At 40.6% G+C, this 25473-nt stretch overlaps 1 protein-coding gene across 1 annotated transcript in view; it reads left to right on the top strand.

The window, feature by feature from the left end:
* Window positions 1–25473, top strand: part of CPB1 (carboxypeptidase B1) — a gene marked incomplete at its 5' end in the record, with an annotated part of 62950 nt that overhangs the window by 13834 nt on the left and 23643 nt on the right. Inside the window, 5 exons of the mRNA XM_084638120.1 lie at window positions 1807–1917; window positions 2015–2105; window positions 2806–3008; window positions 13191–13275; window positions 14723–14899. Coding sequence (XP_084494246.1) covers window positions 1807–1917; window positions 2015–2105; window positions 2806–3008; window positions 13191–13275; window positions 14723–14899 — 667 coding nt within the window. The remainder of the gene's footprint in view (window positions 1–1806; window positions 1918–2014; window positions 2106–2805; window positions 3009–13190; window positions 13276–14722; window positions 14900–25473) is intronic.

Raw genomic sequence — 25473 nt, 5'->3', positions numbered from 1 at the left:
TCCCTGCACCTCCTGATCAGCTGTTTTGTGGAGTGCAGGAGGCTCTGGGGGATGGGGGGAGGAACGAGTGCATGGCAGGCTCAGGGGAGGGGGCGGGAAGGGGTGGAGTGGGGGCAGGGCCTGTGGCAGATCCAGGGGTTGAGCAGTGAGCAGCCCCCGGCACATTGGAAAGTTGGCGCCTGTAGCTCCAGCCCGGGAGTCGGTGCCTCGACAAGGAGCCGCATGTTAACTTCTGAAGAGCCGCAGGTTGGCCACCCCTGAGGTAGTTAAAATCCAAATAAAGGAAAACCAAAGCATTTGATTGGCTCATGCTAGCATAGACACAGTGGTGATATGGCTAATCTTCCTGTCCTCTGAGAGACATCCATGTAGCTTTGCATATGGAACAACGGAAATTGAAAGTGACAAGTAGATGGGAAAATGATCTCTTTATCTCCCACTAAAACTGAAAATAGTACCTGGTACCATTTTTCTTTTAGCAATTATTTTTTCTACAATCATTGGGTTTTTTGTAGCTGAAACAGTCAATATATGAATGTACTTGACTGAAGGTGACTTTCTTTAGTGGTTTTGGGGAAGGAGGAAGTACTTTAACATTAAGATCCTCCGTTGTTTATTTAAAAGTGCTACTGGACACAAATGTCCAAAGACAAAAAGGAAAGGCATGAGCTGAGTTAGAGAATATGCAAAAGGCAGGAAGAAGCACCAGTTCTCCCAATAACCATAATCTGCTTTTGAACACTGTTAATCAGTCAACAAACTACAGGCCTGATTCTCAGCTGCTTTGCACCCTGTGTAGTCATTCACACATGTGCAAAGTGAGGGAAACATGAGTGCAATACACTACCCGGTCAGAATGGCAGCTTTTCTATGCCCCATTTACACTCACTTTATATAGGTGTAAGTCTGTAATGATCACACAAAGCACAAGACAGTGGAGAATCGGGCCCTATAGCTTTAGTGCAGGAGTTTTGATGATGCCTCTGTATGCTAAGGGAAGGAGTGGGGAAGAGCATGTAATGTTCCATTATCTATGCTTTTGAGACTGTTTGTGATGAGAGCTTGCCAAAGTCAGAAGTGTATCTATTGTACTGAATGTCTCAGGAGGATCCTCTCTGGGATTGACAAATATTTTCTTGCATACAAATAAGACGATGGACTACAGGGACACAAGAGCCCTTACAGCATATGTGGCCAGGAGCACTGAATCCCTCTAAATAGGAAGTTATTCTGTGGAGAGTGCTGAGTCTGCCCACTGGCATGCTGATTTAGTGCATTGCTCATGATCAGTGCTTGTTCATCTATGCAATGTTAAGTTAGATGAATAATGCTGCTTTAAAACAGTAGTGTGGTTCCAACTGATATAACCTGGGATTTATTCCTTGTTCTTTCCAGTACTTAAAAATATCTCAAAGCTTTAGCCAGTCGCACATGTCAGGATATGGAATGTATGGAATCACTTTGCAGTGCTAAACTATTATCATTAATTCTAGGATGCTTGGGCCAGAGCCAAAGCCCACGGAAGTCAGTGGAAAGACTCCCATTGACTTCAGTGTCTTTTGGATCAGGCCCTTAATGAAGCAGGCTACCTCAGAAGAATGTACTTGTACTTTTGGATTTACATTGGTGGACTGGTTTGCGGAAAGAGTCTTTTAAAAAAATTCCCATATTAAACATATCCGGTAAAAAGATTATGCATCAATTGCAAAAGATAACGCACCCTTGTGTTTTTAAAAATACATTTCAAAACCACCAGCAATTCCTGATTCCATGAAAACAACAGCTTTCTCTTTGATCTATATCTAGGCTGTTAGTACCTATGGAAGTGATACCCTTATGACACGACTTCTCAACAACTTGGATTTCTACGTCCTGCCTGTCCTTAATATTGACGGCTATGTCTACACCTGGACCAATGTATGTACACTCTTCTTTCTGAACAAGAATCTCACTGAATGGGTCAAATACCTTTAGTTAACTATCCTTTAGTATTTACATGCACTTTCCATTTCAGTATCGCATGTGGAGGAAGACACGTTCCACAAACTCTGGCAGCAGTTGCATTGGTACTGACCCCAACAGGAATTTTAATGCTGTGTGGTGCAGTAAGTATTTTCTAATATTTGGTTAAAGTTAACATTGAAAGGTGCAGCATGTAACACATCAAAAGGGTGCTTCCACAAAGATGCTTCCTTCATTCCTAAAGTTGGTCCTTCCAGGCCTGGAGCAAGGATCATCATCAATGTACTTTGGGGAGGCTTACGCTGTTGTTGTGCATGCTACACCTGTTCCTTAGGATGAACAGAAGACGTCTGTCACCAGGGCTGTCAGTCTGGAAATTTCTGTTGGGCACTGAACTCCTACTGGGGGGAAGCATCGTACAAGAAAAGTGACAGTCACTAGACTTCCACTCTAATTCCTGGGAGTGCCCTGTGTTATGCAGCAGACATTCCAGTAAAGGTCCCTAATAAAGCACTGCAGGTCAACAGAACTGTTCACTTCTCATACATTAATTCACTTACATAATATGATGACTGACTTCAGTGATGTATGAAATGGTTTTATTCCTCCAAATATAGTAGCTGTGAAAAAAAAAATATTTGCAGAATGCTACACCACATTGCCTAGAAGTGTGTGAGCACATAATAAATATTCTGTCTCCATGTATAGTATATGTTCCAGGGGACTAACTTAAGGTTGCCTAAAGAGTCTTAACTATAACTTTGGTGACAGTAAATCCCCATCTTTATGGTTCATTAACATAATTCTGTTTCATTAAATACAAGCATTCGCCCTTCCCTGCAGGTATTGGTGCTTCAAAAAAACCATGCGATGAGACTTATTGTGGCAGCGCCCCTGAGTCTGAAAAGGAGACCAAGGCTCTGGCTGACTTTATTCGTAAAAATCTCTCCACTATAAAGGCATACTTGACTATTCACTCCTATTCCCAGATGTTGCTGTTTCCTTATGCTTATACTTACTCCCTTCCAGAGAACTATGCAGAGCTGGTAAGTAGAACACAAATATTGTATCTCTTTGTAATTTTGGTGTACTGGGGAGAATATGCAAATTTCATCATTTGATATTTAGATCAGGTTAATTTCAAACGTTTTCTTATACATCTGGAGAAAATCTGGACAATAAGCTTTTGAAAGTACATTAGTCTTTTATAGCAAGAGACCTTGAAGAGGGTTTAGGCATGAGATAAACTCAAGGATCCCTGATTCATCTCCATCATACAAAGGTTGGATTTGTCTGCAAGGCTGTGTTTGTCTGCAAATAATGTCATATTGAGAGATGTAAATTATACAGCACTGCTTCCACTTTATTCAGTGGGTTACAGTGTATCCGACTGCAATACATTACATACAAAAATCATGCTCTGTTGGCCAGATCCACAGCTTGTGTAAGTTGGCGTAGCTCCATAGCTTCAATAGAGTTAGAGTGATTTAAACCAGCTGGAGATTGGCCCTGAAACATCATTATTTAATGAAGTTTAGGGCCACACCCAAGCCCTGCAGCTTTTTAAGTCTGATAAAGGCAATTTAGTATGTGAATTATTTATCCTTTAAAAAAAGATTAAAATAATTATAAATAATAAAATGACTTCAATTCTCTGGAATATTAGCAATTAAAAGTTGTTGGCATGAAAAGCAACACAGCAAACAAAACAAAAAAAAAAACCCATCTTGATCCTCTCTCTTCTCTTTAAGCTGCCAGAAGTCTAAGGCAATAGCATTAAGTTGGCTTTACTGCTGCAGAACTATGACAGATTTACGAGAGCTCCCACATGGATCTATCATAATTCTGAAGCAGAAAGGAAGAGTATGGCCAACTTAATAGTTTTGCCTTGGACTTCTGGCAGCTTAAATGGAAAGGAGAGCATTAAGATGTGGAGGTTTGTTTTGTTTGTTATATTACTTTACATGCTGGAGAGTTTTAACTGTGAATATTCCAGTCATTTCTTACATCTTTTTTGCTTGTCTTTGATTTTTACTAAATATTTCAAATTTCACCCATTAGAGCTCAGTCTAAATAAATAATATAAACTCCTGAACTGCTTCTTTGTCAAGCTCACAATTTTTCCCATATGCTAGAAGTTTGCATGGTCTTCTGCCCAGCTTGCTGAGTCAAGATCAAGTGTGATGAAACATATTGCTCCAAGTACAGCATGTTTCTAACACCATTACATTCAGATGGGGAAAGGTTTTATTGACACTCAAGACACAAAAAATACAGTAAAACCTAACTTTAAAAAAAACAGACAAAATATTAACACTAAGACAGGGTCAATAAGTCTTTCTAGTTTTCCTTTAAAAAAAAAATCCTGGATGAACAATTTTCATATTAACTTGCCTGTTCTACAGCATTCTAGACTAGAAGAATATATAAAATCTTGACGATTGGCGACAGTCATCCATGCCAAGGGTTTGCAATTTTATGAATAATAAAAAGCCTGATCTTTTTTTTTTGTTTGATTTAGAGATTGAGTCTTCCATTCTTCAATATAAAAAAAGGTAATTCAGGAGTGCAAGATATATATGTCAACAGCCATCCATCTGATCTCACTTAATATGAGTTAGTCTTTCCATGGTAATTTTATCCTATATTTTAAATCAGCCACAATGATCCCAGGGGGAGTTCTATTATTTTCCGCTACAAAGGAGCCATCCTGTCACTACTAAAAGGCGATAATCTGATCAACTGTCCTCATGTCCTAATTAAGGAATATATTTCCTCAATTGGAGCTCCCAACAAAAAAACAGCAGGGTCCCAGAGACGCTCAACTTATACTAATATTTGATTTTACAAAAGGAGGATACTTTTAGCCAAAAATCTTGGCTTTTGAGAATGAGATCATAGTATCAACCAATCAGCACTGTCTGTAGCTGGGATAGCTAAATATAAAGGGCCTGATCCAAAGCCCATTAAGATCAATGGAAAGACTCCCACTGACTTCAATGGGCTTTGGGTCAGGTCCTAATGGTGTAGCTTTCTGGATTACTTCAAACAACTAAACATGTTCACATGAACTGTCACAAAGAAATTAGGTTTTCTCTTAGCAATTCCTCCTTGGTTAAAAAATGAGACAGGAAAAAAAGGAGGAAAAAATAAAAGGGCATTATACTATATACCATTTAATGTGTGTGTTATATCAGCAAAGTTCTGCCTAGATACAGACTTCAGAGAAAGGCTGAAGAACTGGCATCTAAAGCTTTATATAAATTGTTCTGGCAAATAAAGGGACCATAAATCATGCTCTAAATGAAGTAAAATTTAGAACTATTATCTTATCTTAGATGTTTATTTTTACGCTGACAGATCTAATAAATTAAAGGAAGTAGAGTTGCTATTTCTTATCTTTTTCAGTGTGGGATGAGATATGTAGTTAAACAACAAAACTTCACATGCCTGCTTATCATTAACATATTGCTCCACACTGTTTAATTCAGAAGTTAGTTTAATACTGTGGGGTAATGCTCCATTCCAAAGTGAGGCTTGAAGGAAGGGAGCAAAATCAAGTAAAATTAGATTGAAATCACCCTAAGCCTGCAGATGAGGAGAATAGAGGCGTCAACATAGCTTTCTTCCAAGCCCACTGAACCTTCCTTTGGACACAGTCTGCAGTGGGACTCTGCAGGTATTCAGGAGGCACATCAGGGTAGGTGGGTGATGCTGGAAAGCAGCCACTCGACACAGCCTTCTTCTCTTAGAACCAGATATATAGAAAATATTCACAAGGATGTTAATTAGCATTAATGCCACTACACACCTTCACTGCCTCTGTAAGAGGAGTGTAGAGAACAGGCCTATGGAAATTAGCAACTGACACAGCACTCTTCATTGAGTTGTGCTTCCAGATGGGATTGGGGCTACAGGGAGCAGAAGCCAAGGTCAACAGTGGTGGAGATGATTGCCCCCATGTCTTCTGGATGGTTTCCAGGCCACGCCCCCTGCCACTTCCATAAAGCCTTGAAAGGAGAATGTACCTGTAACTCCAAGGGCCAGATCCTTGGCCCTATTTTGTTCCCTTTGCACTGTCCTGGCAGCACAAGGAGAACAAACAGCTAACTTAAAGAGCAAGATGGAACCTTCTCTTGTGTAAGGCAATCCCTAAGTGTGTAAAATAGTGCCACAGTTCTTGGTTTCCAAGGCATGACAGGGCATCTAGAGACATTCTGGGAATTCCAGTGATCTCAGGCCTAGAGGGCCATTACAAGTTACAGCAGCCTTGATGCTACTCTAATTTAAATTGGGGACGAAAGTAGCCCTTCACTGCTTCCAGTATCAGGGTGGAGGAAAGTGGTTGAAGCCATGTACGTTCTCCCTGGAGCACAAGGTACGCACATAGGATTTTCCCATTCATGGGGTTTTTTCCCCATGGGAAGGGAAACAGCCCTGTATTAGACACAAGTCAGTTCTAGGGTCAGCATTTTCAAGCAATGCTTGAACAACAGTGAAAATGCTGACCCTAGAACTGACTTGAGCCTAGTGCTTGAACAACCAAGATAATGCCACCCAAGATAGGAAAAACTGGGTCAGCTCAGGAATTTCACACAAGTAACAATATTCCTATGATGTTTTCTTGGGGGAAAAAATATAACTGTCCTCCAAAAAGAATACATTCTGTGTATTGCACAACTCCCCTCAACTCACTCTCTACCATATCCCCAGATGTTGCGCAGCACAAAAAGAATATGTGCTTGGATCAACCAGAAAAAATTGTATCTTCCATTTAAAGAACAAAAGCTTCCCCCAGCCTTCCATAACTGAAAAAAAAAAAACGGTTGGATACAGACCAATTGTCCATCCACTCTACAGCCAAGCTTCCCTTCAGCATTCTTTCAATATTTACACTTAGCTGCTCTCTCAGTAAAACTCTGTGTATATTTAATCACTTTTTTCAGAAACATTTTAGGCTGTAAATTGAATTTTCTCACATTTTGGCCAGTGTTGGAGGGGGTTACCATACTTTTTGAATTTGTACCTACATAAGGAGCAAATATTTAATAATAGGCTCTTCAGTCTAGTAGAGAATGTATAACAGGATCCAATGGCTGGAAGTTGAAGCTAGACAAATCCAGACGTGTACAAGCAACAGAAATCCTATATCAACAGAGATCAGGCTTTGGTGATATGTGTAGCAGGAGGCAGGTTACCTGAACATATATTGGCTACCTTGCTATTCATATATTGGTTACTGTTTGTATAAGGGGAAATTAACCCTTCTGCACAAGCTTATGGACCACTTAAGCCCTACTTGAGCCCTTAAAATGTGCAAAGGTGTGAATTTCTGCTATACTGCATTAGATGATGAATATTTATGTGATGACTATTCACCTCTTGGCTGAAAACCAGGTCCAGTAAACTAGTTCTGGATTTTACTAGTGCTCGCTTTGAAGTTATTTGTAAACAAAGTCATCTTAAGGAACTCTTAAGGAGCCAGGACCCAAGATTAGAATATAGAATAGAATATCAGGGTTGGAAGGGACCTCAGGAGGTCATCTAGTCCAACTCCCTGCTTAAAGCAGGACCAATCACCAACTAAATCATCCCAGACAGGGCTTTGTCAAGCCTGACCTTAAAAACCTCTAAGGAAGGAGATTCCACCACCTCCCTAGGTAACCCATTCCAGTGTTTCACCACCCTCCTAGTGAAAAAGTTTTTCCTAATATCCAACCTAAACCTCCCCCACTGCAACTTGAGACCATTACTCCTTGTTCTGTCATCTGCTACCACTGAGAACAGTCTAGATCCATCCTCTTTGGAACCCCCTTTCAGGTAGTTGAAAGCAGCTATCAAATCCTCCCTCATTCTTCTCTTCTGCAGATAAATAATCCCAGTCCCCTCAGCCTCTCCTCATAAATCATGTGCTCCAGCCCCCTAATCAATTTGGTTGCCCTCTGCTGGACTCTTTCCAATTTTTCCATATTCTTCTTTTGGTGTGGGCCACAAAACTGGACACAGTACTCCAGATGAGGCCCCACCAACACCGAATAGAGGGGAATTATCACATCCCTCAGTCTGCTGGCAGTGCTCCTACTTACACAGCCCAAAATGCTGTTAGCCTTCTTGGCAACAAAGGCACACTGTTGACTCAGATCCAACTTCTCGTCCACTGTAACCCCTAGGTCCTTTTCTGCAGAACTACTGCCTAGCCACTCGGTCCCTAGTCTGTAGCAGTGCATGGGATTCTTCTGTCCTATGGAAGATGGACAGGTGTAAATTATTTTTAGAAGTGGCTACTGGAGTAAAGAAGAGGAAAGTGGGTTTATATATTCCTGCCTCTCACATTACCTCATACAATGGTGTGTTCTGTTATCAAATTGAGCTATCTTCAGTAACCACTTCTTCATCTTGGCTCATGTAGCAATCTCAAATAGCCTCAGGGCAGATTTGCCTCAGCTTGATGCTACTGGATAAAAACACTAGCAACATGCACATATTTCTTGGAATGTCCATGTGGTAGTCACAAAGATGGGTATAAGAAGGGCAGTGTTATATACTGTGATATTAAAGTTCTTGCATTGGATGAACTCACTTTTAGTGCTACCATTTCAAAGGGAAATCAAGGGATCCTGGACAATGTGTGAGAGCATTACAATGAGGAGAGTGCAGTTTAGAGCTCTTTGCAGAAAGCTGACTTGAGAAGGGCAGAGCTTAGAGGCAATAAAGAAGACAATAGAGGTAGAATGACAAGCAGATCCATAGAGCCCAATTTTACAGCAAGCATTGCTATCCATCACAGATTTTTCAAGATCCTAGACTCCTATTATGTCAATAATCCCATCAAATATCCCACTGATGTCAATGGGAGTTGCCTGTGTGCAGCAACTGTGTAATCAAGGCCCCTGGAGTGTTTTTAACCAGCAGCAATTTGCAGAGACAAATCTGAGTTGAGAATATGAGAGCAAGAATGGGGAAGCTGCTCCCAAAAGATAATCTATTAACAGATAAAGGTGATTAGTCAGCCATATTATCCTGGTAGTCTACACTGGCAAGGCTAAAGCGCTGCCGCAGCCGTGCTTTAACGTGCCTTGTGTGGTCAAAGCGCAGCGCTGGGAGAGAGGTCTCCAAGCGCTCTAAAAAACCCACCTCAACAAGGGGCGTAGCTCCCAGTGCTGGGAGAGTGCTCCCAGCACTGGGGCACTGTTTACGCTAGCGCTTTACAGGGCTGCAACTTGCTGCACGCAGGGGGGTGTTTTTTCACACCCCCGAGCGAGAAAGTTGCAGTGCTGTTAATTGCCAGTGTAGACAAGCAGTTAGGAGGGAGCCAGCATCACATGCCTCTCTTTAAAAGCTAGTAACTGAACTGATAGTAACTGAACTTCAGTTAAATGAGATCAGGGAACACGATCCTTTTGTTACACCGACTAGCTGACATGCTGCACAAGATTAAGCAAAACATCAAATCACTAGGAACTGCAATGGAAACAAAGCTGAGAGATCAGAACAGAGAATGTTAGATTCTCCTGGAACAGGCAGTTTCTGGAAGTTCAGCAACAAGACAGAGAATGGAAGATCATTTCTGCACCCAGTTACACAGTATAAATCTGGAGTAAGTCCTTTCACTTCAGTGACACTACTTGGTTTTCACTAGCATAACTAGCACCAGAATTTGCCCCTATGAGTGAGGGTTTCTTGACAGTGCAGGAGCCAGTGATGGGTCTTACAAACCCCACACTGGAGAGCAAGGGGTTCAGCCCTGCCCAGCTGTACCTGCAAAGCCTGCACGAGCTGCAAGCAGAGCCGCTCAGATGGGGGGAGGGGGCGGGAACTACTGCCCAGGAGTTCTTGTTGCCTGAAAACTGACCTAATAAAACCTACAGAGGAGAGAGACAGGTGACTGACTGTGAAGGTCAGAGACTTTGTTTGTGGTTCTGTAATTTACTCTGAGCGGAAAAGGGAGACTTGGATAGGAAGTGATCCATGGGGCAATTGCGTGGCACTGCAAGAGGTAGAACATACCTGCCCATCATCAGGCCGTGGATTGGCGCCTGTGGGCCCAGGCTCCCCTTCCGACTTCCGAAAGATGGCACAAGAAGAAAGCCTTTACCTTGGTGGAGAGACCCGCTGGGGAAGACCTTGGCCCCAAAATCCCCATACTAACATAAAAACCCTGAAGCCCTAGGGGGAGCTGAAGGCCAGGACTATAACTGAAAAGGGGTGACAACCTGCTGCACCCCTGCCTGACCACTAGGCAGCACTGGTTGTGAGTGTTCCCCTTTTACAGAGCCCAAACCAAGAAGGCAGAAAGAGAATCCTGTAACAAACCAGATGTTCAAATGAATCTTGAGAACCTGTAGAGTCTGTAGAGAGCTAAGAGTTTTTCAAAGTTAAGGGGGGGAAAGCCACAGCACTGCATCCTCTTTTATCAGCAACACAAAGAACATAAAGACTCTAGGCCTGGGTCTCATCTCACAAAAGTGAGATACTGTTTCCCCTTTTGAAAGTAATAGACAAGATGAGGCACAGAGTGAAACCTCATCCAGTTTCCCTGTTGTTTTAAGAAGGATAATTGTTTGCCACCACTATTCCTTTTTCCTTTCCTGTCCTTTTCTTTTTTTTACTTAAATGTTCTTGCTTTGGTTGCTATAAAATGGCACTTTCATTTTGGTGCTGATGTTTTGTTTTTTCCGCCCTTTTCATACATTAACCGAGCAATTGGGAAAGAGTGTTGCCTGATGATTACAAGAAGAGATCAGATATCAGGACTCCTCGGTTCTGTTCCTAGCTCTGCTACTGACTCATTTTGTGGTGAAATCACACAGGCACACTCAATTTACCGAATTATAAAATAGGCCATTTATTTCCATCACCATGCTCCAACCTGGAAAACCTGAGGATGTCTTTCAACAGCTGAGAATTTCAATCCTTCCTCTACAACAGTGGTCGGCAACCTGCCACACGTGGCCCATCAAGGTAATCTGCTGGCAGGCCGCCAGACCGTTTGTTTACATTTGCACAGCCGCCCGCAGCTCCCAGTGGCCACAGTTCACTGTTCCCAGCCAATGGGAGCTGCGGGAAGCAGCAGCCAGCCCCACACCACTGGAAGCTGTGGATGGCTGCAAAAATGTAAACAAATGGTCTGGCGGCCACCAGCGGATTACCCTGATGGGCTGTGTGTGGCCCGAGGGCTGCAGGTTGCCCACCACTGATCTACAAGCACCTTTCTTTACAGCTGCCTGATCATTATGGTAATTCTGATCCACAGTAGGGTCATCCTTTTCATAGGAACCTTTCCCAGCATATTTTTCTGATAGCTAGTCTCCTAAATTTGGCAGATACAAGTATCTGATGTTTTAAATTTGCCATTTGGCAGCTGGCTGATACTTAATGCCTCTCCTCCCTATAGGAAATATTCCTATTTTATTTTCCTCAGTTTCTTGCCACTGAGGAAATGACACACTCCCACAGACACTATATTAGCACCAGGTCCCATCCACAGTACAAGACATCGCCATGTTGTATGTTTTCTCTCTATGTTCATTATAAAAGGAGGCAAATTGTAAGTTTGCAACAGAACTCTCTTTTGTGAGGTGAACAAGAAATCCTTTATCTGCAGATCTCAGCGCATGCACACTGATTTGAAGCCAATATAAACAAAAGGTGCCCGAACAAAATTTGATACATCACTAATAGCAGATACTCGTGTCCAAACACTACAGGTTCCATGGACATACATAGCAAAATTGCCATGGATTTTAATAGGAGAAGCATCATCTCATTAAGGCAATTTTCAGAAGTGGAAGATTTAACTACTCTGATTATTATTAGAATTCCAAGATTGTTTCTTTGTATGTCACAACAGCACTCTTCTTCAGCACATGTATAGAGAAGAAAGAGGCCAGAACAAAAACCCTGCCTTTAAATCCCACCCAGTCTTTGGGGAGTGTTTGAAACCTGCTCTCAGATCTAAATCTGGCTTTTGTAAAAGGCCTCCATGAAATGCAACAAACCAAAGCCCTACATACAAACTCCCAGAATTCTTGGGTGTACAAAACCCAGTTCTCAATGTGAATTTTGCACCTTGAACCTGTTTTATCCCACTGAGAGCAGTTACAATCCCATGATATAAAAAACTGCCATTTTAACCATTAATATGGCTTGTTGCTACTTTCACAGAAACAAATAGTCACTTTATCTATCTATTTTTCGAAACATTTTCAAATGCAGCTTTTAGAAAATTCTTAAAAATATGAAAGTACTAAATGGAAGTCAAGATGTTTTAAAATATCTCTCCTCCTTGGGAAAAATAATTTATTGCGTAATGTAGAGTGAAACAAGAGAGTTGAAGAAATTGTTAGGAATACCACACTGTTCAACTCTGAACTACAGAGGGAGATATGGTAATCCATTGTTTGTCTGCGTGCTGAACATCTGTTCTCAACTAACGATATACAAACAAATATTTACCATCCCTTAGGAATACTTTCCATAGTTTTATTGTCAACATGCCATATTATGAAGAAATGGGAAAGCCACACATTCCAAAGGAAAGTCTGTAACTTTCATAATGCAAACATTCAGAGCTGCATTTTAGTGTTGACAGACTTTATGCAACCCGCACTGAAGTCAGGGGGACTTGGATGGATCCCAATCTGCACAGGAAATGCAAACTGAAATCACAGAAGTGCTGTATATGACTCCAGGGTAATTCATGCACCTCCTGCTATAGTACTGTTGACATTTGCAATCTGCATTTTACAGGATCTAATTCTGATTTCACTTATACCACTTTTACTGTGTTGCTCTGGATTTACACTTGTGTAAGTGGGAAGAAAATGCTGTCTTCATAATTTCCATATATACATCCCCTGTTGCCTAAACCTCACCATCGTTTTATTTCATAATTCTAGTTTATTCTCACAGATTCAAGTACACATTTCTGTTAAATACAGTAATCCCTGGATCCTGTTGTGCCCTTAGTTTCCAGACTCCAGATACATTTCATAATTAGAGCTCTGAGTACAGACTACTTATTGATATGCTACATGAACAAAGTGTAGACATTTGCAGATCGTTAGACGATGACAGCATAAACTCTGTTACTGATTCTAAAAGAGGAACAACAGTTACAAATAATTTAAAACTTCTAAAATGAGGCCCTCATGAGTTAACTCAAATTTCTAAGGAAAGCTTTAAATGTCTGGAATAACTTATTATTCCGCAATTGTCCTTCCTTATAGAATACCATTTCTAAAGCTGCAGTTAAAGAGCTGACTTCATTGTATGGCACAAAATATACCTTTGGTGCATCTGCTTCAACAATCTGTAAGTATTAACCTAAATATCATAAGTAACTGTAGTAAGAATTATTTATCTAGACAGTGGGAGGAAATTATGTATTATGACCCAAAAAAACCCCATAAGATGAGCCCTGCCCATACACACCCTACTTACTTCCCTCCTAATGGGTGTAGACTGTGATATCTTTACTCTTGTTGCGTGGTACTTTTCTTCGCAAGTAGTCCCATTAACCTCACTGTCCTGAAGGTGTGGATGCAACACATCTGGTTCTGCAAACGTGCAAACATGCACCTGGGGGTACGAATGAGATTCACACAATAACTATGTAGCGCCCAAATACTACGGTGATGAGCATACTAGGAGTTCCTAAAACAAACAGCTAAAATTAGATTAAAACATGAGACAACTGGGCTCGTTCAGCCTGTGAGTTTCTTGATGTCCAGGGCCTACAAGGGGCGACAATAGTATGTGAAACCTTTTTGACCAGAATTTGCCTTCATGGCTCTAGCCAGCAGACTGTTACTTTCTGTTACTGTATGGTGATTTTAAAAATATATAAATTCCAGCCTCACTCTAACACTCTCCTGAAACCCAGCTGTTGTGTTATGTCCTTTGCGACATTATAAAGCTGACCTCGTGTCTCCAAACCCAGTTTTCCAGAGTTTTATAGCTCAGCTGTTTTGGCTCCTAATTCCTCAGGCTATCGCCTGCTTGAAATTCAGCATTGTAGGACTGAACAATCTGGAAGCCAATTTTTTTTTTTGTCTTAAATATAATGGCTGCAATTGTTTGTCAATGTTTAAAAGAACTATTGAGAAAAATGCTTTTGGGGATTCCTAGCAATTTTGAGGACCACCTATAGGATAAAAAATATTAGTACCCCATTCTCTCCTTACAAGGAACAACCCAGAGAGTATGCTCAGAATTCTCTCGTTGAGAGGGAAAGGAGCAAAGCTTATTTCAACAACAAAAAAGCAGAGTTCATATCCCCAGCTTTGTGGATCTCCAAAGATCTGTGTAGATCTCAGGGAGATACTCCAGAGACAGGAGATTCAATGTGATAGATCCTTGCTCCTGCAGATACCATGCTTCCAGTCCTCTCCTCAGGCAAAAGATACCCCTCCCACCCCTTCTCAGGAGGGATCTCTACAGTGAGCGGGGAGCAGCACTGCAAAATAACTCAGAGTCTGTATTCTGATCAGGATTGTTTCTTCTATATTTTTAGAAGGGGGACATGGTTATATTCTTCTTTTTACAGCTACAGGTTTCCATTTTCAAGGCTATTAAAGTGCTGGGCAAGCTCTATTCCATATTCTGGATGCAAACAAATGGTTCATTGACTCTCACTGCTTTTTCCTCTGCCCTTCCTATATTTTTAGCTAAGTAGTATGGTAGTTATAGTTATAATAAATCCCACTGATTACCAGTGACTTGTCCCTTTCTAGTAAAGTTTTCTTCTCTCCCAATGCAGATCCTGCTGCTGGTGGCTCTGATGACTGGGCTTATAATGAGGGTATCAAGTACTCCTTCACCTTTGAGCTCCGTGATAAGGGTAGATATGGATTTGCACTCCCTGAATCTCAGATAAAGCCAACCTGTGAAGAGACTCTAAAAGCTGTTAAATATATTGCCAATTACGTCCTTGACCATTTATATTAGAATGGTACTGCAAAATTATTCAAGAAAGCTTGTTTCAAATATACTATCCCCTTTGTTCTCTTTCCCTGATGGCTGATGATTTCTGCTTTACAGAATGCTGTTAGTTCTCCTTTACACTTGAGCTCTAGAGCCAATGAAAATATCTCGGGATTTTTCTATTAATCACAAATAAAAATGACAATGACTCACCTACTGTTTGAATATTGATAGAACATCTGTTACTCCAGTGACTGGACTGAATGGATGAAGAAGCCACCAGTGTCTATTTTGACTGTTCAGCCAGTTAACACGTTTTTTAAAGGCCCTTTAATGATCACTAAACCAAATTCAATCATGGGGCATTGACTTCAGTGGAGCTGCATGATAGATCTAGGGGCAGAAGCTGGACCTCTCTTACTAGGCTAATATTAATCAGAAGCTTTAATAGCAGCTAGCTCCTAGGTGAAACAAGAGTGAGGGCAAATGGGAGCCCAACAATAATGGAGTTGGGGGAAAACCTAATAATGACTATATCTAATCCATCCCTATATCAGAGGCAGACAGAGATCAAAAATCAGACAATGAGGATGGAGGTAGGGGTCCTGTCCTGAAAACTAAATTTAACAGGTTAGCATTTGAACTGAAAATTAAATAAAGTAAAGAAAATATGAAAAATAATAACATAGGAATGAACTGATAAACTTCACCGGTCATTACAAATTCTACACACACTTATATAGAAAATGGCTACATTGATTACTCAGGCTTTGTTCCAACAGTTTTAAATTAGTTAAAGCAATATGGGCAGTAGTTAAGAAGTCAGTCTGATAAGTAACTGATTTCATATGTTGTATATGATCCATCAGGTATGCTCATGAGGTATGCTCATGTCTTTATATTTCTACATGTATAGAATGTAATCCTTGAATCAAATAATCAAAACCACAAACATAAATCCTGAGCTGCTAGCTTCATTTTGTGACTGAGAACCAAATGCACAGACATGCAGGAACACCTGCGCTCCCAGCAAAACTTTAATAGCTAAACAACAGAAATGAACAAAACCAAACAAAATGCCACGGGAGCAAATTCTGTATGGATTCTCTCTGCATGCAAGACAGATGTCTGGTGGAACTTGAGGAACTACTTAACTACGACGTATGGATTGGTATACTGAAAAAGGCAATTAAGCCCTCTTTCTGAGCCATGACCTTTAAGTCCCAGAAGCTTTCCATCTGAATAGATGTGCTGTTTTCCCAACTAGTATAGGCTAGAGTCATTAGTGTTATTAGCATCTCAGTTATTTGAAGAGTAGGAAGGTTCAAATAATAATAAAACCATCTCCAATGAAGCTCTAAGAGAAAGTCAGTTGCTTGCTGAGCAATAAGAAGGGGGAATATAAAATGTGACAGACAGTATTTGCTATGCAGAGAACAAGCAGAAACATGAAGTTTATGTTGCTTTTAGCCTTGATTGCAGCAACTCATGTTGTTCCTCACATTCATCGCTTTGACAGGTAGAAAGCTCTCTGAGGATCATTGGCAGAAATTGTATCAATGATCACATTAGTTTGATATTATGTACACATTGTAGCACAGAAGAGCTGTACCAGACAAATTAGAGGACCCCTACTTCAAAGGGACTAATAGGCAAAGAAAGGGGCTGGAACCGAACAGGACTGTACAATGTAAAGTTATGATTGTGACTGGTTACTGATGTCTTTTGAAGTGAGAAAATGTTTCATGGGAATCCTCAGAATGACAAACAAGTGAACTTCATGAAGGCCTTGGCCAGCATCATACAGCTGAGACATTTTTACACAGAGTGCCATATATTTAACTCTTCACTTTAATTTTTTTTAGCTTCTTGCAATGGTCTCAAATCTCAGATATGCAGGTGTAACTCACCATATACTGTACATACATCATTATAATATGGGGCCAAATTCAGAAGTGGTACCTAAAGTAGTATTGCTAGATTCTCTCTTACACCTACACTGAAGTACAAAGGATTATAAGCAGCAGGTGGAAGAAGTATAAGAAAGTGTGTGTTAAAGAATCCTCATCCACACCTTAATATACACCTTCTCCCAGCTCCTGGGCATTTAAGTTATGTTAATTTAGACTCCTTTATGCATTGGTAGAGCAGATGTAAGTAGTCTAAGGGAATCTATGGGTTATGCTACATTAGACATCATCTAACAGTTTTGCCCACAAAATCTGCTAATGCTCACGTATACATCCAGTAGCTGATTATTTTTATAAAATATAGAGTAACACACACCTGTTATCTTGGGATTACAATGGAGCCTTGTGTACCATGGTGCAGTCTCTGTATAACAAAGGGTTTACAACAACCCCTAACAATAAAGGATATCACTGGCAGAGCAAGTATAGGATACGTTGGAAATGAAGGGATTGATCTGCTGTAATTTTTAGTATGGTTGAATATGTGGTCTATTTTTTCTGGTTTCCTGAGCTGACAAGCTACATTTAGTATCTATGTATCATAAACGTTTCGTTTTTATTACTATTTGGTGGTGTCAATATTATTTTGAGCCATTGTCATATCTGACATCTTACTGGTGTTGTAAGATGAACACAAACATTTTCCTGCTCATTCTCCGGATTAGCAATATATGCGGAAAAGCCTGAAAAAGGCATATTAAGTTTTAGCACTGTAAAATCTATGTTCAGCATCTCATAAATAATTTGTACTAATTTCCATAATACTGCACTATAGTGAAAGGAGCTTCTCAGCAGTACATTGGACATTCTCCAGAATAGATTATTTCATGACTTCCCCAAAATGTAATAATCCTTGGCTCATGTTCTGATCCATCTAGATATTGAATGGAATGAGAGCCACAAACCATCTTCCTGAGAAAGATTTAACACACCCTTAACTCAAGAGAAGCATTTCAAACAATGTATTAATAAAGGAATTGAATTCTATATAGCTATAAACACAATTTATGATAGCTTTGTGGTGAGAGAAACTAAGAGAGGAAGGATAGTTCAGTGATTAGGGCATTAGCTAGAGACTTGGGAGACCCAAGTTCAATTCTGTGCTCTACTTTCCTGTGTCACCTTTGGAAAGTCACCCAGAGTCTTAGTTTGCCTCAGTTTCCATTGGTAAAATTGAGATAATAGTTACTCCATACCCCACAGTGGTGTTCTGAGGATAAATACATTAAAGATTGTCAGGTATTCCAGTAACTGGGGTGATATAGATATGTAACCCCAGTTTAGAGACAGAAAAAAGTATGTTTGTCACTGAAAAAAAAGAAAATCAAGACAATTTTGTTGAATTATCAGAGAAGCTGATAAAGATTGTATCAGCCTAGGGTAATGTGAAAAGTACCACAGTACAAATCAGGGGAAGTCCAAGACTTCTAAACTAATGACGGCACGTCTTTAAAACTAAAAAATAATTATGAGCACATTTAGTGTTTGTGGAAGTGGCCAGATCAACAGCCCTAGAGACAAGAGTCCTGTTTTTATCCCTACAACAGGTACAGCAGTGACAATGCCTTGCCAATGTGCCTCTGTCCAGTTCTAGAAAAGCCTCATCAAAAGGTACTGAGAAGGTATTTTCAATCCTCTCTCTCTCTCTTCTGAGGCTGCCAACAAGGGGGCCAATTAATGCCTGATTTCTGTGATGTGGGTACTTGTCCACCAGAAATTGAACTGAAGTGATTAAATTTATTTCCCACAAGCAAGCAGAACAACCAGATATAACAATTTTGGTCACTACTCACATGGACTTAACTTGAAAGACCAGATATGCCAAATTCACCCACAATCTACATGTGAAAGACTCTACGAGCCAAATTCACCCATGGTATAAGTGGGCAGAACTCCATTAACATCAAGGGAATTGCATCCACTCACATCAGAGATGAATTTGTCCCCATGAGCCAAATATAGACCCTAAAGGATACACAGCATTTGCCGATCTGAGTGTACTAACAATATTGTATTTAAATAAATGCTTTCCTAAGGCTTCTGAAGAATGAGAAAATAAATGAGGTTTTCTGAAAGTAGGATTGTAAATACCTTTATAAATGTGTGTTCACAATTCAAAAAATAAAATCAGGCATTGTCTAGAGTTGTGGCAACACTGTCCCAACAGTTTTCCATTACAACTGTACATACTCACCCGGCCAATTGCACTATGTAAGCACTAAAATGAGATACTCCTCATTTCTGTGTGCAGCTCGATTTCCATCATCTGGATTCAGTTTATGATGAAGTTGCTAATGTGGAAGTGGATTTCCGGCTCAATCCAGATATGTCCAGACTCTCCTGGAGCAGAATGAAATACCAGTAGTTCATGTGTATTGAAGAGTAAGGGGAGACCATGTGCTTTGTGGTCTCTTCCAACAGAAATCTCTTAGCTAGTAATCAATTAGGTTAGTGTGTTGGTAACTGTCTACAGATTTTTAGTTGAGCAGTTTCTAATACTGAGACCAGAAAATAGACAGTATGACAGTAGGAGGATGGACCACTTGGATGAGATATTACAATACTATCAGGAGGCACCCTGTGGTGCTTGCACGATGTAGGTGGTCAGGTGTGGCTCCGTCACTAGAAGGAGTAAATAACAAAGCTCTGAGGAAAAGGGAGCTTCATTTTGCAAGGGTCTGTGTGAATAGTCGCTTAGGTTTTGCTCTAAGTGATCACTGAGTTCCAGGCTGGAACAAAACCCAAATCTTCAAACAAAACTTAGTAGAAACCATCAAATTTCACCTAGTTTTGTGTTGAAACTAGGATGACATTATTCAAAGTGTTCCAGTAGGTGGATGAAAAGGGATGGTAGAGACCAGCAGGGGGTTTGGGAGGAGGGGAGGCAGGGATGCATAAAAATGTCTAAACTTCAAATTGGCCATCACTTCCTCCTCCCTGCCCATCTCCTGTTATCTGCTTCCTCTTATTTGCAGCTTCAAATCATTTCAGCCTTTTAACTGTCTATTTTTCTCCTTTTAGCCTCTCAACTTATCTCATCCCCCTACCTCTTTCCCTCCCCTTCCTCTAAATATCTCTATTTCCGTCACTCTTCCCCCTGGTTCCCTTAATTCTCCTTTCACATATCTCTCTTCTCAGAATTCTCAAAATCCCCAACTTCCCAATTTTCTTTCCTTTATTCTGTTCCCCCTTGTCTCTTTTCCATTCTTATTTTTCTCTTCCCACCCCTTCTCCTTTCCCTTTATCCTTTTGATATCTGCTCTCCCACCAATATACACCTGCCCATACTCCTCACATAATAAATTATTCCAACATAGAGATTTCAAATTAAAAATGCTCTCACAGTATAAGGAAATATATAAGGTGTTTCTGATGTGCCAAAGGACAGAAAGACATAGGCTTTTTAGAGGTATATGCACAGTATCAATGAGGCACAGATAAGTTGTATTTTAAATCTCAGAATTTAAAAGAAATGAGGGGGGGGGGAATGACCATTCTGCATAGCAGGTGCAAGTTTTGCTACCTTGTCTTCCAAGAGCATGGTTCATGTCACTCTTCTCTCTTAATCTTTCCTTACTTCCCACTCATCTCTCTCTCTCTCACTAGAGCTTGTCAGAAAATGATGGGGGACTTCCATGAACAATTTCAATTTTGTTAAAACAAAAAGTCAAATTTTTCCATGGAAAGCAGATGATTTTTGTGAAAAACCATATCATTGAAAACCAAATTTTCCATTGAAAAACAATTTCAATAGAAATTTTTTGAGCAGCCCTACCTCTTATCAAAACTTCTCCATGATCTTTATAAAAATTTGACATGCACCTGCAACTGACTTGGGTTTAAAGCCCCCATCACCTAACCAAATGTATAAACATTCCTATTCCCAATTACATCAGATGCTCAATTTGCTCCTCTGATCTGTGCACATTCCATTACGGTTCACTGTTCACTTTGAATGCATTCTTGAAAAATTAGGCCTCTGTGACTGATAATGTGTGGTGCCTCTCTGCCTAGCTGGATTCTGCTCACTAAGGGCCATATTAGGTTAGTGTACCCAAAGTACCCCATTGATATCAATGGGAATCCTGCAAAACAGACAAGTCATTTGCTATAGAGGATAATTAGGTAAAATTACATCTGGGCAGTGTATCACAGAAACACTAATTTCTCCATCTTCTCCAGCCTTACATGAATTCCTGTAGCATGTATCCTGGTCATGCTAGTACTGTTCTACAGCATGGTTTTAGTATTCATCATGCCTTAGTTATACAAAATTAATAAAACTGAGTGCCAGAATGTACATAATGCCTATAAAGCTACTCACCTACTTGGGGGATGAATGGAGACATGCACGTGCTCTCTGACTTTCTTCTCTGGCACAATATCCCTCTGTTGACATGTTTCTGTAAACAAGCGGTAGATATGACAGTTTCCTTTAACCAACAAATATATTTTTTCTGTCAAAACAAATTCTGTTCCCTAATCTCCAAGAGTTACACTGATATTCCTTCAGAGTGCTACCCTGGACTGAGCAGGGATCCTCCCTTTTAAGGACTCACCCATCTCCAGGCTTGACAGGTCTCATGGGTGCAGTGGGCTGGGGCTGATTATGCCAGAGAAGCACTGCAACACCTTAACGGGGGTGGGGATTTGCCTCACCGCGCAGGGATAATATTCAAACTTATCTCTGCTCTTTACCCTTATTTAAATACATTTCAGGGTCTGATAATTTCTGCACAGACTGCTAATATGGCTAAGCATCATCCTAAACTGGCCTCTCGCATCCATGTTGGAACAGCTTTTGAACAGCGCCCTATGTACCTTCTCAGGGTATAGAGGCTTTGTCTGATTTAAAACACTTTTATAATAGCTTTTGTGTTGAGACACATGTCACTAACTGAATGAAAAGGTAAATAAAAGCCAATTTTTTTCAATCAACCAACCATTAAATGATGCCATGCTACTCCAAAGTATTTCTGAGCTGGAGGAATGATAGCTTGGACATATGACAGTGAAGGAGTGAAAATTGAGAGAAAATGGCGGGGACAGGAACATGAAGCATTTCCCTCTTTCCCCCTTTCAAAGTTAATGGACAAATCTTACCAGGTCCTGGAACCCAAAACCTCCTTTAAAGTATTTTACAGCCATACCTAGAATTGAGTGGTTATAGCCTTTTCATGGAGCTGAATTTGCATGTTGGACCAAAAAATACTTTACTGTAAGTTCTAACATTACTATCTATAGGAGGCTTCTTAGAAAAATTAACATGTTTCAAATGAATTAATTGGAGTGTTTTTGTACAGTCTGTAAACATAAAAGAGCACAGAGTGCATGGAATTACTTTACTACTCATAAAGAGTATTGTGTGTTAGCAGGGCTAGTGTCACGAGAACAGGAAGATGGGCCACAGTGCAGGTTTTTATTGTGGGCCCCTCTCTCAAATTTTAATGAGTGTAACATTTACTTATACACATCAAACACACCATGCAGGGAGGGCTTGGAGCTAAAAGTCCAGACTCTCTGGACAGATGTGAACAACTGGAGAAACCCCCCACCTCCAACTGGCAACTGAGGGAGAGGGGCAGTGAGCTGAGACACAACCCAGAAAACACTTAGCCCCCCACACAGGCCCATGGGGGTCAGAGGATAAAGCAGTGGTGGAGATGGAGTTTGGGGGCAGAAGCGGATGGAGGCCAGGGTGGGGGGTATGAGAGGATATGGATACCAGAATGTCACCCAGCTGTGGGATGGGAGGTATATTGGGCTGCCAGTTGATACTTACCCAAGAACATGACACCAACTGTTACCTCCTGGCTCCTGTCCCACGGGATTAGCTGGGCTCTACCCATTTGAGGTGTTGCGGCTTTAGGGAGGGCCAACTAGGCCAAATTTGAGAGAGTGGCACTAAGACCCATGAGTACAGCTATGTTGATGTCACAGAATCCCTGACTTCCAGAGACCTGCCTGACATTCTCTGCTTCAGCCCCAGGGGCTACTGGAGCTGACAGCCAGCGGGGGGCCCTGGCAGGGGTCCAGCAACAGGCCACAGCAGCAATAGGTGACAGGGGGCCCCCTGCAAGGTTCCAGTGACAGATGACAAACTCCGGAGGGGGCCCTCCTCAGGGTTCCAGCGATGGGCGACCAAAGTGGCGCTGTGAGGAATGGAGAGGAGCCTAAAGGCAATACAGAGACTGGGCTGGCTAGCCTGCAATTCCTGGGGGTGCTCAAGTGAGACTTCCTCCACCCAATGTCCTGACAATCCATGTTACAAGGGGTGTTTCCCATGGATCACCAGCCAATGCAATAAAAGACAGGCCATGATCCCTTCCTGCATCACATTTCTGTCAGCAGCATTCAGGGGAGATCTAGCTCTCCAAACTTTGCAGAGGTTTTGAAGTAAATGTTCCTCTCTTTTGCCTTTGCCCCAGGGAGGGAAACATAGGGGCCATATGTGTAAAGTCAATACCTCAACATTAATTTTTCTTTAACCTGAAACCACATTTTGTGCATTACAGTATCTCGTATATTGTGAAGTACAGAGATGGAAATAATGAAGGACCCAAAGGAGCAAGGCTCCAGCCATCTATTTGTGTCCCTGTAATCAACTTCAAAATGAAATCTAATCTTCTCTGTCTGAAGAAAGACTCCTAAGACATTTGTTCAGCTTCCCAGCTGAGAACACACCGATGTTCTGAAGTACCTTGTACATCACACCCAGCTCCCACTCAGTGTAAAACAGAATGATACTTCTTTCTTTAAAAAAAATCAAACCTCTTATGGTTTTATTTCTCACACAAACCAATACCAAACTACAGCATTTTCCAATAATTCTTTGGAGAGAAAACTGAACAGTAAAAGTGCATGGAGTCTTGAGTATAAAACTACTTTCTTATGTGGCCTTATGCTCTCAGATACAACAATGATGAGCAAAACGCAACAATTAAACATACTGTATACCTCTGGTTTAAGACACAAGGATGAAATTGGCCACATAATTCATGTTTAAAAGAGATGAACAGGTGCAATTCAAAACCCCACTATAATTTGTATATAAAAAAGAAAAAGAAAGCCATTGGCCAACTTCCATTAGCCCAGTGGCAGTCAAATTAGGCTAGACCTGAAACACATGATTAATCCATTTGTTCTTTGTCATAGGGGTGAAACAGAGCCTGCAAATGACGGATCTTCTCTGAGGCATTTACCACTGCTCTCCCCTTTTCAACTAAACTAGGGCTTACATGATTAATGAGATCAAGAAAACAAGAAGTTGTTCCAAAAGTTATGGAGGCACATTTTGCTGGCTTAATAAAGCTCAGATCTTTTCAGTGACTCAAAGTGAAAGCATTTAATTTTTCTAAAATGAATCTTTCCCTCTCTCTCTTTCTAAACTCAGAATGAAGTTGCAAAGGAAGCAGCGGATGCTTTATCAAGTCTCTATGGCACAAAATATAAATATGGACAAATAGCCCAGATAATCTGTATGTTGTTTTCTATTTTTCTTTAGTTGTACAGTACTAAATTGAGATTTTACGTAGAATAACAAACTTACACCCTAAATATCTACTTACAGTATAAATTTATCCATCAGCAAATCTCACAATATAGTGAGATGAATCTTTACTGTATGTTATTGTCATTCATTTGTATTAAGGCAACATCCTGAGGTCCCCCTCAAGCTAGTAAATGACAGTCCCTAGCCTGAGAGCTTCCAAACCAATGCCCTAATTCTGCTAACACTTGAAGAACTCTGTGCATGTGAACAATCCCACTAAAATCAATGGAATAACTTATATGTATAAAGTTAACTGTGTCCACTAAGTGTTTGCTGGATCAGGGTCACCCTTATTCTAGTTGAATAGTGCCTTCTTCCACAAGCAGTCCCATTGAAATCAGTGTGAAATATGCTACTCATGGAATAAAGTATTAGAGGCCCCAAATAAAGGCAAGGTGAAGGGCTAAATCCTGTATCCCTGACATGGCACTTACTCATGCAAAGCTGAAGATATTGGGAATTTTGCCTGAGTATTTACTTCTTGACATCATGTAGCTAGAATTTTATTCCCCAATAAATATATGTCCATATCTCCTGATCCGTACTAATGAAGAGTTAGATGCACATCTCAACTTTTTATACTTGAATTTCACTTTTTTTTAAATAAAAGTAATGACCAAGGAGCATTTCATACCTGTAACTGAAAAGTTCGTGAAAAATATGTTACCTTTAAAACAGTAAGCTATTGTGTAGCTAGAAGTGGTCAAATACTGAAATGTTATTCATTTCAAATCTCCAAAACCCAGTGTGGATTAAGAGCTGACATGTTTTTTAAGACAATTTACCCTATACATGCCAGATTTCATAGTCCATGTGATGTCAGAGTGTTTATAATAGAAATGCCAGATACAGTTTTCAGAGGCCTGAACAATGGGTGTGCTGCACAAATTCTAAGTTATTGTACACACAAACCAGGTAGTTGTACATGCAGCCCCAGTAGCATGTACCCATTTATACAGGTGTTTGAAGGTTTGTTCAACAGAGTTTAAAACTGTCAATGTCACTAATGAGCTTCAAGAGCATTCTGAATGTTGCAAAGTCAAGCACTCAGAAAATAGGAATTGT

This window comes from Lepidochelys olivacea (genome assembly GCF_965140295.1).
Source record: "Lepidochelys olivacea isolate rLepOli2 genome assembly, chromosome: 9".
Classification (NCBI taxonomy): domain Eukaryota; kingdom Metazoa; phylum Chordata; order Testudines; family Cheloniidae; genus Lepidochelys; species Lepidochelys olivacea.
This window is presented reverse-complemented; position numbering and strand designations above follow the sequence as displayed.